General features: G+C 45.6%; 1 protein-coding gene and 2 non-coding genes across 10 annotated transcripts in view; 2 read left to right on the top strand and 1 right to left on the bottom strand.

The window, feature by feature from the left end:
- Positions 1-18051, bottom strand: part of ABHD6 (abhydrolase domain containing 6, acylglycerol lipase) — an 89045-nt gene that overhangs the window by 1173 nt on the left and 69821 nt on the right. For all 8 annotated transcript variants that reach the window (XM_089918145.1, XM_022572742.2, XM_022572745.3 and 5 more), the window contains 6 exons: positions 15341-15497; positions 13619-13732; positions 12184-12316; positions 8526-8683; positions 5279-5333; positions 4969-5069 (listed from right to left, as the gene is read on the bottom strand). In XM_089918145.1, coding sequence (XP_089774271.1) covers positions 4969-5069; positions 5279-5333; positions 8526-8683; positions 12184-12316; positions 13619-13732; positions 15341-15497 — 718 coding nt within the window. The remainder of the gene's footprint in view (positions 1-4968; positions 5070-5278; positions 5334-8525; positions 8684-12183; positions 12317-13618; positions 13733-15340; positions 15498-18051) is intronic.
- LOC115803162 (U6 spliceosomal RNA) lies at positions 10633-10737 on the top strand. Its single transcript, XR_004023832.1, has one exon. It is a non-coding gene; the product is annotated as a U6 spliceosomal RNA (small nuclear RNA).
- Positions 11442-11548, top strand: LOC115803161 (U6 spliceosomal RNA). The gene has a single exon (XR_004023831.1). It is a non-coding gene; the product is annotated as a U6 spliceosomal RNA (small nuclear RNA).

The following is an 18051-nucleotide window of genomic DNA, read 5'->3' as shown; positions in this document are numbered from 1 at the left end:
TCTGTGGACAGAACTCCCATCCAGGCCTGGCAGGGGTGACTTTTAGGATGAAGTCACTTCAGTGTAGGGGCTTGTGGCTCTCTGACGGAAGTGACCACATGCCTCATGTTTTATCCTGCAACTCAGCGCTAGGAGGTGTGCCGCTGGCGGCATTACTGAGGTGGAAACACAGACCCTGCCCTGAGGACATCCTGGTCTGGTGGAGAAGCCAGACAGGACAGCAGACAAATGCAGCACGATGTAGCGAGGACTCTGATGGGGGAGGATCCTGGGAGCTGAGAAACCACACGGAAGGGGAATTCATGGAAGAGGGAGCAGCCCAAGGGTGGGAGATCATGGCAAATGCAGGGGACAGCAAGGAGCCTGGTGCTGTCTGAGTGGGGATGGATGTGGGGTGGGACAGAGGGGGCCCACTCTTCCAGCCACGCCGGGAGCCAGGCCTCAGTCTGAGGGCAGCTGGGGGCCGTGGGGCTATGTCAAGGACAGCGGCCAGTGATGTGATCAGGCTGGGCCAGGAGAACGCACCCTGCTCCTGGACTAGGGGAGCCCAAGCTGTAGGGAGGCCACACAGGAGACGCGCAAGAGGGGAAGACTAATTATCACAAGCTGGAGGAGTATCTCCTGAAGGTCCTTTGGGGGGTCCCTGAGCTGTGGGACCTCTGGCACTGAAGTTTGTTAATAACAGGGAGTGCTTTTCCAACGTGGAGGCCACCACTTTTCCAGGGCCAACACCTTTTGAACAACGCAATTTCATTTTCACCTGGGTTACCTTGCTACTTTAACGCCAACCTACCGACTTTCTCCCCAACACCCTCCTTTGGTGTCTGGTTTGTATTGACTCCCCTTCTCTTAGTCACGTTCACCTTCAACTCATCCCAGACAAGGTGGGCCCCTCCATCCATAAGAGCAAGAGCAAAACCCCAACAAACTCGAGCACTGTCTGTTTTTGAGCTTTAGCCTCATCAACCCAGATCATTAAAACCAAGATTTGCCGCCCACTGGGAAGCGGGGTGATGAGCAGAATGCAGAGCACCCTGGGCTGCAAAAATGCAAAAAGGAACAGCTAATGGGGAGCATGACAGGATTTCGCCTCTCCCTGTTGGTCCCCAAGAGCCCACATCACCTTTGGGATTTTTAGAATGAAGAAAGGCCTTCATTGTTCTGACTCTGATTTCTGACTGAATGGCTCCCTGCTGGCCCAGCCTGGGTCCCACTTTTCCTATCAGGCGTCCACAAAGCTGCTTTCAGTCCCTGGCTGGCGCGAAGGAAGCACAGGAGGCCTCCCTCCTCTGGATGCCCTCGTTCCTGTGCTGTGCATTCTCGGCTGCACCTGGCTGACGTGAGACAGCTGCACGCAGACGACGCCACCACCGCTGCCTCCCCGCCTGCGCCAGGCGTACAGACCTGGCTCCCCCTCCCCAGTCTCTTCTGGGTCCTCCGCAGTCGTGAGCCTTTGTGGTGCAGCCTGACTTCCTGCCTGTGCTTTCACACACATACAGTGGGGATGTGCAGCCTGCCCAGGGCTCACAATGGTGGCTTTCACCTTGGTGTCCACAGGGGAGCTGTCTCAACGGGGAAAGCTTTACTCTAATTTCCTTTCTCACGACTGTCAACAGCATAAGACTGCTAGATACCCTTTAACAGACACTGTAATTCTGTCTGCCTGTGGGCTCCATTTCCCACCATCTCCTCTTGCTTTTAACTTTCCAAGAACTTTCAATAAGATATGATTTCTAAAGAACAGTTGCAAACCAAAGGGGAGCTTCTGGGGTATAAATGAGTATTTCTTTGGAGGGTTTATTATGGGTTGATTGTGCCCCCTCCCCAAATCCATATGTTGAAGTCCTAACCCCCCAAACCTCAAAATGTGACTTTATTTGGAAATAGTGTCATTGTAGATGTAATTAGTTAAGAAGAGGTTATACTGGAGCAGGGTGGACCCCTAATCTAGTATGACTGGCATCTTACAAAAAGGGGAAATTTAAACACAGAGATGCATAGGCACAGGGAGAATGCCATGTGACGATGAAGGCAGAGATGAGGGTGATGCGTCTATAAGCCAAGGAACACCAAAGACTGCCAGCAAACTCCCAGAAGCTTGGGGAGGGACATGGAACAGACTCTCCTTCAGAGCTCCCAGGAGGAACCAACCTGCTGACGCCTTGATCTTGGACTTCCAGTCTCCAGAACTGTGAGACAGTCAATTTCTGTTGTTTAAGCCACCCAGTTTGTGGTACGTTGTTACAGCAACCCTAGTAAACTAATAGAGCCACCTGACAAAGCCTCTCAAAATTTAAAAATGTACAAAGCCTCTGACCTAGCGATTCCACATTTAAGAACTGACCCTTCAGATATGCTCTCAACACTCCACAAACACACACGTATAATGATGTTCACTGACGTGTTGTTTAATGGCAAAATTGAAAATGACCTAAGTGACCATCAATAGGGCACTAGTTAAATGTACTGCGGCAGAGCCATATAATGGAGTACTGTGCAGCTCCCAAAAAGAACACAAAATTTTGTTTTGGGCAAGGATCATTCACAAATGATAAATCTAAGGGGAATGTTTGATGAGGGGCAGGATATCTGCACAGTCTCAAAGTGCCTCCCCCGAGACTGCTTATCAGTTGCCAGGGGAGAAACAATTAGTCTAGATGAAGAAAACAAGACGTCGTGACCAGACAATCAAAATTCCCATCACCAGGACTTCCCTGGCAGTCCAGTGGTTAAGACTCTGTGCTTCCACCGCAGGGGGCATGGGTTCAACCTCTGGTTGGGGAACTAAGATCCCACATGCCATACAGCGTGGCCAAAAAAAAAAAATCCCCATCACCCAGTGGCAGAAAGACACTGTCCCTCTGAGGATGTGATATCTTATGACACATGAGATAAGGGATATATGGCAGGGATATATAGCCTGAATTTAATCATGAGGAAACAGCAAAAAACTCAAACTGAGGAACATTTTGTAAAATAATTGGCCTGCCCTCTTCAAATATCTCAATGTCACAAAAGATAAAGACAGACTGAGGGAAACATTTCATATTGAAGGAGATGGAAGAGACATGACATGCCGTATGTGATCCTGGTTCAGGGGGCAGGAGGAGGGGTCTATGTGGGACGTTACTGAAACAACAAATAAATTTGCAATATGGACTGTAGATTAGTTAAAAGCTATTGCATCAATGTTAAGCTTCCTAAATGTGACAACGTACTGTGATTACGTGAGAGAATATCCTGGTTTGCAGTAAATACACCTTGAAATATTGGGGGTAAAGGTACATAATGTAAGCAACCTACTCTAAATGGTCCAAAAATACATATTTCTAGATCTGTCTAGATGAGGATGATGAAGCCAGTGTGGCAACTGTTAAAAAGTTGGTAATAAATAAGATGTGGTACACACATACCATGGAATGACACTCAGCAATAAAAAGGAACAAACGGCTGGTATATGCAACAATATGGATGAACCTCAGAAACATTATGCTGGAGTGAAAGAAGCCAGACGCAGAAGACTACATGCAATACGATACCATTTTATGAAAATTCTAGAAAACTATATTCTAGGCAAAACTACAGAAACAAAAAACAGATCAGTGGTTGCATGGGGCTGGGATAGGAATGGAGATTAACTGCAAATGGGCAAGAGGGAACTCTGGGGAGTGGCAGAAGTGTTCTACGACTGGGCTGCAGTGGGGTGCACAAGGCGAATTTTACAGCATGTGAATTATATTTCAATAAAGCAGTTAAAACAGGTGACATGTGGTAAAGCAACATAGGAGTGCTCTGTACTAGTTCTACAATTCTTCTATAAATTTGTCATTATTTCAAAATAAAATATTTTTAAAATAGAATGAGTAGATCTGTATGGGCTGACGTGAAATGGTTTCCAAGGTGTACCTTTCTTATATATGTGAACTAAGGTGCAAAATAGTATATATATAGCATGTTTGGAAAACTTACAGATAAACTTATTTACGCATATTGATATATGCTTAGAATAGGAGCGGGCAAACAACGGTCCCCTGCCTGTTTTGTGACTTAAGGTTCACTGGAGCTCTGCCTGCCATTTGTCTGCATGTCCCCACATCTGCTTTTGCAACACACAGCACAGTTGAGTAGATGTGACAGAGAACTTATTGCCAGCAAAGTTGCAAATATTTACTACCAGGCCCTTTACAGAAAACGTTTGTCAACTCCTGCCTTAGAAAATTTAAGAAATATACACAAGACTGTAAGTGTGGCCTCAAAGAAATGGGAATTGGGATCTGGAATGTTAAAGAGACCAAGTTCGCATTATAAATCTTTTTGTACTCTTTGAAGTTTTATGTACCATTTGATTATATGGCTTTGAGAAAAATAATTTGCAAAAATGATTTAAAATTGCCTTACGGGCTTCCGTGGTGGCTCAGAGGTTAAGAATCCTCCTGCCACTGCAGGGAACACGGGTTCAAGCCCTGGTCCGGGAAGATCCCACAGGCCGTGGAGCAACTAAGCCCGTGCGCCACAACTACTGAGCCTGCGCTCTACAGCCAGTGAGCCACAACTACTGAAGCCTGCGCACCTAGAGCCCGTGCTCTGCCACAAGAGAAGCCACCGCAATGAGAAACCCGAGCACCACAATGAAGAGTAGCCCCCGCTCGCTGCAACTAGAGAAAGCCCGCGCACAGCAATGAAGACCCAACGCAGCCAAAAATAAATAAAAAAATAAGATAAATACATTTATAAAATAAAGCTTGTAAGCGTGTTTAAAAAAAAAATTGCCTTACATTTTAAGAGGTCAATGTCATTGCTCTCAGCTCACAGAATGATTGCTCCCCGTGAACACTGGCACCTGGACCAGGTGTGTGCCACCTCTTCCTGGGATCAGAAACCAGCCAGGCTCCCATTATAAATGACCTCTAGCTTTTCCTCAGAGCCCGGTGTGACTGACACAGGAGGTCACAGGGACACGCTACGTACCTGATCTTGTTTCCCCCAGATGATCTGCGTCGGGACCTTGATCCTGTCCATGTTCTGATGGAGGGAGTATCTCGACTTCTCACTGACGATCTCCAAAAACACTTTTGACAGAAGGAAAATAAAGTGAGTGCATGCTGGGCTGTGCTGTGGACACCACCGAGTATAGACAGTCTTTGAGTCTAAGCCACTGCTTTTTTCTTGAGGGGCCCCAGAAAACTATCAGTCTCAGAAATGTAAGAAAAAAGAGCCAGCCACCCATAAAGCTTGACTTGTCACACAAGTTCAGAGAGCTTAACGCAGGGCTACTTACGTTTTCGGTAGAAATTGTTATGAGGGATGCGGACGTCGACAAGGCCTTGCAGGATCTGAGGATAAATAACCCAAAGTCAGAAGGCAAGGGAAGATTCATATCCTCAGGCCTCACATGGGTCTGGGACAACGAAGGAAAAGAAGTCCAGCAGTTTAGGGCATTGTCAAGGTCTGTAGGGCCTGATCCTCCAAATTCCCATGATGTACTATCATGCAATGTAATGGGGAGTCAGGTTCATAAGTGGCTTTTTTCTTTCTCATTAGAAAGGAACTTTGGTAATACTGTGAAGCCAAAGGTCCCCTGCGGCATGTAAAATACACCCGAGATGGCCTGATAGCTGCTTTACCTTTGAGAAAATCTCCGCTTAGCCTGAGACACAATCAGGATGGAAATAATATCAAGTAATTATTCAGTAATACCCAATGCAAAACAGGTCTATTTAAAAAACATTAAACCATTGGGGATGAAGGGCCTCTCAAACAATGAAGAAATAAACTAATGCGGAAATTGTGGGAAGGCTTCCAGTGTCCTGTGCTCATTGTGTGACACTGCCCTGGCCCTCCCTGCCGCGGGCTGTGAGGCAGCAGCACAGGTGGACAGGACAGGCCTCCGGGACCTGCGAGATGGGCCCAGAGAGGTACTGTGGCCAGAAGGAACACGGCCCGCCTCTTCCCCCGCCTCAGGGTTCTTGAGGTAGTGTCCAGGGCTCACATTATCAGCCATCACTCCTCTCATCTCCCTGGGAATGGTCTGAACCCCTTAACTGCACTCTCAGGAGTCCTGTGCACTGACTGAAGTGGGAAGATCCTGCCGTAACTGCTCTGGACTAAAGCGCTGGAGCATGACAGAATCTGACTACTCGGGAAGTGGAAGCCCACAGGTGAGACCAATGGCAAGCTGTCCAACACACAGTGCTGAGCATCAGACATTTTCTTTGTTCTACTATCTATCCTGCACTCATGCATCTATCCATCTTCCATCCACCCATCCTCCACCTACCCAACTACCCATCCATCCTGCATCTCTGACTCAGACATGCACATGTCTATGCATGTGTCCACTTATCCTGCATCTGCCCATCCATCCTCCATCACCTATCCATCCTGCACCTCTGAATCATATATGCATATGTCTACCCATGTATCCATCTATCCTGCATCCACCAATCCATCCACCCTCCATCCCTGCTATCTCCAGACATTTTCCCATCCATCCAACCAAGCATTCAGCCATCCAGCTATTTTCACCATCCCTAAATCATCGATGCATGCACATACATCAGTTCATGCATCAGTTCATGCATCCATCTATCCTGTATCTTCCTACACATCCATTCTCCATCCCTGCATTATCCTGGCTTCCTCCCATCCACTGATCCATCGAATCTATACCTAGGAGCTACCTCATGCAAGAACAGCCAAAGACAGAGTCCTTGCTCTTACAGAGGTAAGAATGGAAGACACAAACAAGCAAACAGACGACCATAACACAATGTGACACAATGGGCTGAGTGCTCGGGTGCTCCAGAAAAGACTTTGGGACCTGCATTTATTTTCTCCCAGTGTTTTCACATCCCTGACGACTCAAAACATGGAAATTTCTGAAACCCTGTTTGGCCACTCTATTCTGGAAAGAGATCAGTGGAGAGGGGATCAGTGCAATGTCACGACTGAAAAGAGGATTTCATGGATAGAACATACCGCAGAATCTGATTCTGGGTGCTTCCTCAGAGATGGGCCACACCCATGCATGAGTCATGTTCACAACTTCTAAATAGAGCCCATTCTATCAACTCCTAGGAGGACCCACCCCACCCTGAGGCAGGGTCCAGTTCCTGCAACAGAGTGAGATAATTTGCTATTGTGAGGACTCAGCCTCAGACTCTCTTGGTTTTCCCCACACTTTCCTCTCTTGGTTTTCCCCACACTTTCCCTACACAACCTCATTTACACCCAAGACCTTTAATATCATCATTGGCTGATGGCCTTAACTGTACAACTCCAGGCCAGACTTTCCTCAGCTCCACCTGTAGAGCCAACTGTCTACTTGACACCTGCACTTGATGGTCTCACAGGGAACTTGAACTTCAAACATCCAAAATGGAGCTCTTAGCTTATCACTCAAGCCCACCATCCGTCTCCTTCTCTTACTCAGAAAACACTACCTTTATCCAACTGAAGTACCAGAAAGTCACCCAGGACTCCTCACCTTCCCTCATATTTCATTCCAATTTGCCAGTAAGTCCTGTCTTCTTCCTTCCAAAGCTTCTCCGGTCTTATCTCCACTGCTACCACCCCAGTCTACACCACCCTCATCTCCAAGCCACAACAGCACCCTAATGGGTTTCTCTGCTTCTGTCTGTGCTCACCTACAATCTTCAGTGTTTCTCTTACTGTACTTAGAAAAACTCCAGTCTCCTTCCCATAACCTATAAGGTCCTACATGATCTAGCCCAGTGGTTCTCAAAGAGGTTCTTGGGAGTCCAAGACGTCAAACTATTTTCATAATAACACTAAATGTCACTTGTCTTTTTCACTTTCATTCTCTCTAAAGCATACTGATGTTCAGAGCCTACATAATGAGGGATAATGTCATCATTCTGAAGGCTAATGAAATAAGTGCTGTGTATCCTTGTGTTTTAAGTTCTTCTGAGTTTTAATTTCTAATATGGTAAATATCAATAGTTATAACCTCTATAAACAAATGCTCATTGGGGTTCTCAATAATTCTTAAGAGTGTAAAGGGGTCCTGAGATTTTTTTAAAAAATAAGAATCTCTGATTCAGCTCCAGAATCCCTTTCCAACCTTTTCTCAACCCATTCTTTCCCTCACCCTCTGGGCTCCAGTCACCCTGGCCTCCTTCCAGCATCTTGAATTGACCGTGTTTTATCCATCGCTGCCCATGCTGCTGTCTCACAGAGGCTTATCAAAGCTTCTCCGGCCTCCCCTGTTTTCAATCACTGCACCATCTTCATTTCCTCTATAATACTTATTACAATCTGTAATTATTTGTCTTCTTGTTAATTGTCTGCCTCCCCCACTGGCCTGCATCTGCCCAGGGACCTTCTCTGACTTATTTACTCCCCACGGTGCTGAAGCACAGTGCCGGATACATCACGGGCATGATACAGATACTTGTTGAATGAATGAACAGATGAGTACAAGGCAGGAACGCAAGGAGAAAGCAGGTGCTGGCCACCTGAGCCCTGGACAGAGGGCAGGCACACTGCTTCTGAGACCACGTTACCTGCTGGGGCACCCTGAAGCGGACATAGGAGCAGAGCTGGAGCATTTCACTCATCTCTTCTGGAGTGGATGGGATCAAGGGAATCTTCTCTACGGCGGCCGACTCCTGCAGTTCTTTGAGCCGTTGTACAAATTGATTATCAGTTGAGTACTGCAGACCTGTGGGATTCAAACCAAACAGCTTGGCAATATATCTACCTTCTTACCAAACCCCATTTTATATAGAGAACTTCCAGTATCAGCCCAGAACTAATATATTCCTGGTGTTTTTCACCAGTAGATTTCTTTTTCATTGGTACTGACATCCTTGCTCAAAGTCAGAACCACACTCTGAGAAACATAGAAAAAAATTCTTCAGAATACTTTAGGGGCTCGTTACTCAAACTGTGGTCCATGGACCAGCAGTACTGGGAGCCCATAAGAAATGCAGCATCTCAGCCTTTCCCCTAAGCCTCTTAAATCAGAATCTCACTAAAGTTGCCAGGGGATTCATACGTAGGATAGAGTTTAAGGAGCACCAGTCTAGAAGACAGCTTGCCTGAGCCCCTTTCACATCCGTATGGTTGAGAGGAGACCTGGTGAAATGCATGACTGGACTAGAGCGACTGACTACTCCTTCCGTCCGCCTGGACCCGCTTAATAATCTCTTATTTGGGGTCAATCCATAAACACAGCGAGAATGAGTGCCCTTGTGAGCTGTCCCCCACATAGTCCCTCCTCCCCCAGGGGAGCATGAGGCGATCCTGAGCTGGAACAGCTTTGAGATTGACCATTATTTTCTATCACCTGAAGCACGACACCAAGACTTCACATGAGCTGACGTATACAGGAGGGTAAAGCTAATTTCATTTCCAACACTGAGCAAATTTCCAGGTGTTTAACTTAGCTGAAGAGCTAGAGCTTTGCAAGAGAGGCAGTGGCATCCATACTGTGCCACAGAAGTCCACACTTTATAAAACTCCTATATTCAGCAACTCCTCTAAATCTAACATGGGTATCGTGTGGCTCTCATGATGCCATGGGCAGATTACATGATCTATTTCCTTCTGCTTTAAAAATAATCCTAAACTAAATGTCATGTGGTATAGCCTGAATTGGATCCTGGAACAGAAAAGGACATTTGTGGAAAAACTAATGAAATCCAAATAGGGCCTGGAGTTTAGTTAACAGTAATGAACCAGTGTTGGTTTCCTAGTTGTGACAAATTTACTGAGGTTCATGAGCTGTTAAAGGGGAGAACTGGGTCAAGGGCATGTGGGCCTCTCTGTACTATCTTTGCAACATTTCTGTAATGTAAAATTATTTCAAAGTAAAAAAAGCGTATCTTTTCATTTTCGTATATAAACAAATGTAATTCTAAACTTCTAATGGAAACTCGGGGGTAAAACTCTTTCTCTGAGCAAATGAACATAAACTCAAAAAAGACCTTCCATAAGTGATTTAAGATCTAACCTTCCGTAAGTGATTTAAAATCTAAATAACCTTCCAGAGGGGCTATTCCTCCAATTCTCAAACTTTATAAGACTAAATGATTTCAGACACAGTGCTTGGGAAAAGGAGAAGAGAAAACCCTTTGGGAGCTTGCCTTTGATTTCAATGAGCTTAACAGACCTGAAAACTGAACTTTCAGAGTAAGTAAAAGATTTCAAAGGTAAATTCAGTTATGTTTCAGTGGAAGGTGTACAAGTTTGATTCATGGCTGGATTCTACCGGGTAAAGGAGGTAATGAGTATGAGTTACATATAAAAGAGGTAGTGAATGTGAAAGGACTTCCCCCCAAAACCACAGCTTGGGCTCTGGAGTGAGACAGCCTAGGGTCAGTCCCTATCCTGGCTCCAGCACTAACGTAATTACTTCTATGTTCCCACCTATAAAATGGGCATACTAAATCGATCTGGATAAGAATTACATATGTAAAAAGTCACTGAGATATACACTAAAAATCTGAACAATTTATTATGTGTAAACCACACTCCAATAAAGTACCAGGGGTGGGGAGGGGAGCAAGTGAAGGAAGAAGGAGAAAAATTAAGATTTTTCTCAGTAACACACTGTAAATCCAAGTTTGAAGGCTTATATATATTAAAAAAATTTAAAATCTAACTTTAGTGCTCGCTTCAGGGGCATATATACTAAAATTGGAACAATACAGAGAAGATTAGCATAGCCCCTATGCAAGGATGACATGCAAATTCATGAAGTACCATATTTTAAAAATAAAAATAAAAATCCAACTTCAGATCATAATTTCAGGGGACACGTTACAGCTCAAGTTGACATGAATACCTGTAAGAACAGAGAAACTAAAGTTTGTTGATTAAAACAAAAAAAATCTTGTAGAACTTCCCTGGTGGCGCAGTGGTTAAGAATCCACCTGCCAATGCAGGGGACACGGGTTCGAGCCCTGGTCTGGGAAGATCCCACATGCCGTGGAGCAACTAAGCCTGTGCGCCACAACTACTGAGCCTGCGCTCTAGAGCCTGGGAGCCACAACTACTAAGCCCCCGTGCCTAGAGCCTGTGCTCCACAACAAGAGAAGACACAGCAATGAAAAGCCCACACACCGCAAGGAAGAGTAGCCCCCGCTCACCACAACTAGAGAAAGCCTGCGTGCAGCAACGAAGACCCAACACAGCCAAAAATAAATTAATTAATTTAAAAAAATCTTATAATGAATCAAGATCTCTGAGTTTTCAGCAAAAAAAGGAAGAGGCACGATAATAGTACCTTCACCTCATAAGGTTAAGGCAAGAATTAAATCCATATAAATTCTTAGCTCATAAGAATTCAATAAATGTTGGATGTTAATATTATCATTATATTTCAAAGTATTTAAATGTTGTAAAGTACTATACACATTTAAATTAACCACCACAAACTCTGTGGAACAAGGCTGGCTCTGTATTTTAAAACTCAAGCACTGGCTTCAGCAGCACATATACTAAAACTGGAACAATACAGAGAAGATTAGCACGGCCCCTGCTCAAGGACGACATGCAAATTCGTGAAGCATTCCATATTCTTCAAATGTAAAATAGATAGCTAGTGGGAAGCAGCCGCATAGCACAGGGAGATCAGCTCGGTGCTTTGTGACCACCTAGAGGGGTGGGATAGGGAGGGTGGGAGGGAGGGAGATGCAAGAGGGAAGAGATATGGGCACATATGTATATGTATAACTGACTCACTTTGTTATAAAGCAGAAACTGACACACCATTGTAAAGCAATTATACTCTAATAAAGATGTTAAAATAAAAAGAAATATGGTTATGATTATGGTTATACAACTATTGTATCTATCACTGAAGTAATCTGATTAGTATCTCTAAAATATCGTCAAAAAGATGATTCTAAAAACACAGTCAGGGCTTCCCTGGTGGCGCAGTGGTTGAGAGTCCGCCTGCCGATGCAGGGGACACGGGTTCGTGCCCTGGTCCGGGAGGATCCCACATGCCGCGGAGCGCCTGGGCCCGTGAACCATGGCCACTGGGCCTGTGCGTCCAGAGCCTGTGCTCCGCAGCGGGAGAGGCCACAGCAGTGAGAGGCCCGCGTACCACAAAAAAAAAAACACTCAGAGCAGACATTGCCATTTATGTCTTCAGAGATTCAGACCCCGCTGTGCTCAAGTCACTCATAGGGTTATTTCAGCCTCGTAACTCACCAGCAGGGCACACAAGAGACAGGCTGCAGACATCTGATGGGTAGTGAGCAGCATACACCCCAGCCACGTGGCCGCCCATGGAGGTGCCTATCAGGTGGAAGGGTTTTTTGTTCAGCTTGAGGCATTCTACAAACTAGGAAGGGAAATGAGAAAGAGGCTTGGTTATACAGCTGTGGACAATGACAGTGGTGATTACAGAGTAGAAAACCTCTGTACTTCCTATGGGGACAAGTGAAAAGGACTGTTGATGAAAGGGAATCTGGAATCTACTGGATCTATTATCCAGATGAGCCCCGTTACATGCATGTACTTCTCTTTACCTGACACAGGTTACTGAAGGGTCATTTGTAAGTATAAAATCAACAAGGATTCTCCTAATTCATCAGTCAGCAAACTTTTAAAATAAAGTTCCGAGAGTCAATATTTTCTAGGGAAAATTTTTGTGCGCCACGTGACCTCTGTTGCAACTATTCAACTCTCCTGTCGTAGCACAAAAGCAGCTAAAGACAACATGTTAACGAGTGAGTGTGGCTCAGTCCCAGTAAAACTTACCTTACAAAACTCGGTGGCAGGCCAAACAGAGCCCACGGGCCACAGTCTGCTGACTGCTGCCCTAATTTACAGGCCTTCCCATCCATCCAACCATCCATTCAGGTAACGAGCCACCCATCCGTCTATTCAACCATCCAACCATTCATCCAACCATCCATCCAACTTTCCATCTATCCAACCATTCAACCAACTATCCACCCACCTGCCCGTTCCCCTAAAAAATATTTATTGGGTGTCTATTATGTACAAGGAACTATGGTCAGCTGCTGAGGATACAGCAAAGAGTCAAAGAAACAATGTTCCTGACCTCAACAGAATACACAGTTCAATGGGGGGAGAGGGGCAGGCATTAAATAAATATCCTCAACTGGGGAAAATAAGTCAATTTGAAGCTTATGAACCACTAAATTTTGAAATAGTTCATGAGCCCCAAGACCTTGAAAGCCCAGTCAGAGGCGGCTGAAGATAGATACTAAACTAGAACAAAATGCAAAGAGCACCCTCCCCATCCTCTACAAGTAGGCAGACATGCTGTTATTGTCATCATGTAGCTGGTAAGCAGAAAAATAGACTCTAAAAAAATAAATGGTCTTGAGGAATTCTAAACTCCCTTTCTGAAGAGCTGAGAAAACGCCCAGATGGCATTTCCTTAGAAACAACTGCAATAGGCTTAGAGGAGAACAGTCTGCAATAAGCCCTGGTCCTCCACAGCTGACCAAGGACACCACTGGGCTGCTGCCATTTTGTTTGCAATTACTTGCAGACAGGATGCATTAGAGAATGGTTGAGTCAGAATGGAACTCCCTTGCCTGCTCTTTAGACTTGGGCATGCAATAGTGGGCAAGACCCACCTGGGCAATTTTTGGTGGAGCCTCCTGCTTACCTGGTGTATCCTCTTGACTTGCCCATCTATGGACAGATCATCCAGGGAGGAGCGGGTGGTGCCCTCATGTCCTGGCATGTCCACGCAGACCAAGTGTAGGTTCTTTGGAAGGAACTGAGGATACACAGGCACAGAGTGTCAGTATGTGCAGTGTAGAACATGTCTGCCCATTTTTCTGGGGAGGCTACCCCCACTTACCAAGTGACCTGGACAGCCACTCCCTGGGAGGTTATGAACCTGGACCACCCAGTATCTTACCCTAGTAACAGCTGATGTGAATAAACATTGCCAGTAGCCTTATAGGGAGCAGAAACCCCCAAAATCTAATACAGAAATGGAAGGGGACTCGGGGGAATGACTGGAAAGGGGGGACAAAGGTCAGGGTAGCAGGCCTGCGTCCTTTGCTCTTTCTTGACACCACCTGGCAGGTACTACATCCTTCTCCTTTCCCTCACCCCTTCCACACTTAACTCTAGTCATGCAGCCACTGACTTGGGACTATAAGGGATAGTTCTGCTCTCCCAGAGTCCTGTCCAGCTCCAGAGCCCACAGGAGCAATGCTTTTCCTAAGAACCATGTCTGATCGTCCTAATTCTGGTTTCAACTTTTTTTTTTTCCTGCATTGGGTCTAATTCCTAGGGTATTTTTATCCTAAACACCTTCTTCCATTTAAATATGTGCCACATTTAACCAGGAATCTGAGAAACATCAGCTATCAATAAACAAATATCCAGTTATATGAAAGATGGAGACAGCAAGTGAGAGGTTCATTAAGGCATGAGGATGACTGTCCTCATAGTGAAATTTGGAAATAAGAACATAAGGAAGGGGCTTCCCTGGTGGCGCAGTGGTTGGGAGTCCGCCTGCCGATGCAGGGGACACGGGTTCATGCCCCGGTCCGGGAGGATCCCACATGCCGCGGAGCGGCTGGGCCCATGAGCCATGGTCGCTGAGCCTGCGCGTCCGGAGCCTGTGCTCCGCAACGGGAGAGGCCACAGCAGTGAGAGGCCCGCGTACTGCCAAAAAAAAAAAGAACATAAGGAAGTAGATGATGTATGAGCCTTTTCCTCCTGGTGTGAAGCATACTTGGGGTCATTCGGGTACGGTCCTGCTTGAGGTGGGAGCCTGGGGTGCTTCCCTCCCAAGACCTCTCCCAGCCCCCATCTTCACCAGCTGTTCACTCTTACCAGTAAAGCAAGTTGCCACACCCAAGTAAACCAGGACAGAAGGGGAGTGATTTGGAAAACTATCCCAGAAAGCTGCCAGATCAAGACTGTTTCTCTAAAGGGCTAAGGAAAAGAAAAAGCAGAAATAGAAGGAAGACGGAAGGAGATGGGGAGGGGAGAAGGAGAAACAGAAAAGGGAGGAGGAGGGGAAGGAAGAGGAGAATCTTGGAGTATAAAAAAACAAGTGAGTTTTTAAAAGCTGGATCTTGATAGTCATGACAGGCCTGAGATGAAGGTGAGTGTCAGAAATCTTCCCTAAGAAATACTCATACGGTGAAATGATTTTTAAGGCACAGATTTTACAAATAACATTCAATTCAGTAAATTTTGTCTGATAAAAGGATCTGAATAATATACTGCATTAATTTTAGGATGATTTGAGCCACAGTTCTGGGTTCCCCTGGCTTTCTACCCCTGTTGATGACACCGTGTCCAAGTGGAAACCTCTTCTTGACTGAGTGACACCCTCCGAAGAGAGAAGGCTCTAGGACTGCACCTTGACCACGCTGAGCCACATGTCCTTATGGGCAGAGAATCCGTGGAGCATGAGGATGGAAGGCTTGTTCCCAGGCCTGCCGCGGAAGGAGTAACAGAACTGATAGTCTTCGTGGCGCACATAGCGCACCTGCATGCCCAGTGCCCTCCGCCAGTACCTGGGGACAGAAAATACAGGCAAATCAAAGTCGCTGAGCTCCAGAGAAGCAGCTTCGGGAGGGGGACTCTGTATAGTGTCACTTTGAAGTAAGACCAACGCTTTTCCCAGCCCTCGTCCTCCACGCATGTCTCTGGAGCCCCCAGAGCTTCACCCTCAAGGAGGACGAAGCCAAACCACTCCAGAAAGCACCTTACATGAATATTCTGTAAGTAACATGTATATATGTTACTAAGCAGTCTATTAGAAAGGGAAAAGGGGGTGTTTTCTTAAGAAGCATGACACATAATAACCCTTTGTTAACATGAATTTCTAGCAGTTTTGAATCGCAGTGCAAAGAAGGAGCAGACAATGGGACCTCACTGGGTGTCTAACTTGAGCCCTTTCTCTGCCTTGCTTCTTTGAGCTTCACAGAACTGGAAACAGCTGGTGGTAAGGCTGGGAAGGACTCCAGAAATGCCAAGACAAAGGTGGTTTCCCCTCAAAGACAGCCAGCTTGCAGTTCCTGGTGGGCCATGTTCATTGACACCTGAAATCTGGGACGAGCAGCTGTGGACGTGCAGGCGTGAGTGACTCTGGGTGCAGGGCAGTCGCCCTGGAGTCCTAGAGGACCTCACTGCAGAGGTACTTTAATTGGAAGGAAATGCATCAGAAGACTTAAAGGTAAAGTGTGTTCCCTCTTGTCACCTACAACTCGCTACTCATGGAGATGAAGAATTGGACTCATCAAGGCTGCACTTGCTGGCGGTGGTGTCATTCCACATCCACAAATCTCTGGATGGCAAGAAAGGACAACAGGAGGCTGTCTGATGTATGCCTGGATTCCTTATTGTCTCAGGACTCAACATACCTCACAGCTGTCCAGTGTGGGTGATTCCAGTGACTGCTGTGAAAAACACTACTTGGCCTATTTGTAATTCTATTTGAGCAAGCTGGAAGTTTAATTAGCCTTTCAACCAACCAAATTTCTGCATTTGAGTCTTAACCTTATTTATTTATCTATTCTTGTGAATTTGTTTTTATTGGGATACAGGAGATGGGTTGGGAAGTATCCCTGCAGGTTACGCCCCACCAGGGAAAGGTCCATTCTAATCTTCCTGGGGGAGCTTTTGGAACTTTTTCATTCCCTGGAACTGCTGCTCTTGCTGCCAGCAGCCTCCTCCGGTCCACAGCTTATAGCTCCTCTTTGGAGAATTTCCTCTTTTTCTTTGGGGCACTCTTGTTTCCTGACTCTTCAGCGTCACTAACTGGTTCCTCTTTGGGGAAAGATTTCTTCCTCTTGGGAAGATTTCCACTGCCGGCTGTCTCTTCAGGATCACTACTAACTCACTCCTCCTTGGAAAAAGATTTCTTTTTCTTGGGTTTGGAGAAAGAGGCCGACGAATCTTCTGTGCCATTCTCCTGAGAAGCCTCCTGGGGCTTTCACTTTCTTCTTTTTGGGTCTTGCACTTGTCTCCTTACACTCCCCCTGAGCACTGATGCTGTTTTCTGAAGATGCAAGGGGAACTGCAGCCAGCTGTTCTTTTCCTTCTTTAAGCGTTTCTTCTCCTGTTTCTCCAGCTTCCTAGTAATCTCAGCGGCGGCTTCCTCTGCCTGAACCATTGCCTCCTTCATGACATCCAGATTCTTTCATGGAATCTCTTCAGTCTCATAGAAGGACAGCTGCTCCTTGACTTGTTCTTGAAGCTTCTCCACAAATACACTTGAGGGCACCTCAGAGAAGCAATCAATTTATGAGGATATGCTGCATTTGTTGGCCAGGTATTGGGAGATGAGCCTTTGTTCTTAGCAGCTGCCTGGCCAATGAACGTGGAGTGGAAAATCAGACCATATTTTGGGGTGTTATCCCTTGTCTTCAGGGCTCTGGAAACGTGGTCCCTTTGCTGGGCCCAGGGAATCACTCAGACACAAGGACTGGCCATCAGGGTCTTAACCATATTTAAGTGTTAGTGTGGTTTCAAAGAAGCTATTCATTCTCAAGTATTGGATTTTGATTGAGTTGACTGCTTAAAAAAAAAAAAAAACTGTTTGGATTTTAATTGTGATGCAGAATTTATGGTAACAAACATTTGGTTTTGTACAGACATAATTTCCACTATGGTGGATAAGCTTGATAAAGGTCATATGCCCTCCCCTGCCTTCCACTCCAGATATATTTTTCCTAGAGACTCTGACAGTGAGAACTTGTTTCATAAGAATTATCTCATCAGTCCTCTGGTTTTATTCCTTACAACATATGGCAGCTGGTTGAAAGCTCAGCTTCTGTTGGTTACGTAAGACTTGGCAGTGCTGGAGTTTGGCCTGAAACTGATTTCAATATGAAATTACCATCTAAACAAATTGAACTCTCTGCATGAAGAATCTCTCCAAGATGAAAGATAATTAATTCAATCAGAGATTCACTTTGTGGTATACTTTGCACCAAAGAGGTAGCCAAGTCTTAACAATAGCAAATAGCCTAAATGGACCAACTTTAACCCTTTGTGTAAAATAAAGGGAGAGGGAGATGAGGATATATATTCATATTTACTCATACCTGCATACAAAATGCATGG

This window comes from Delphinapterus leucas, chromosome 10 (genome assembly GCF_059928025.1).
Source record: "Delphinapterus leucas isolate spDelLeu-1000000601 "Yukka" chromosome 10, BTC_Dleu_Yukka2, whole genome shotgun sequence".
Lineage (NCBI taxonomy): Eukaryota > Metazoa > Chordata > Mammalia > Artiodactyla > Monodontidae > Delphinapterus > Delphinapterus leucas.
The sequence above is the reverse complement of the archived record's forward strand: the minus strand, read 5'-3'. Positions and strand labels throughout refer to the sequence as shown.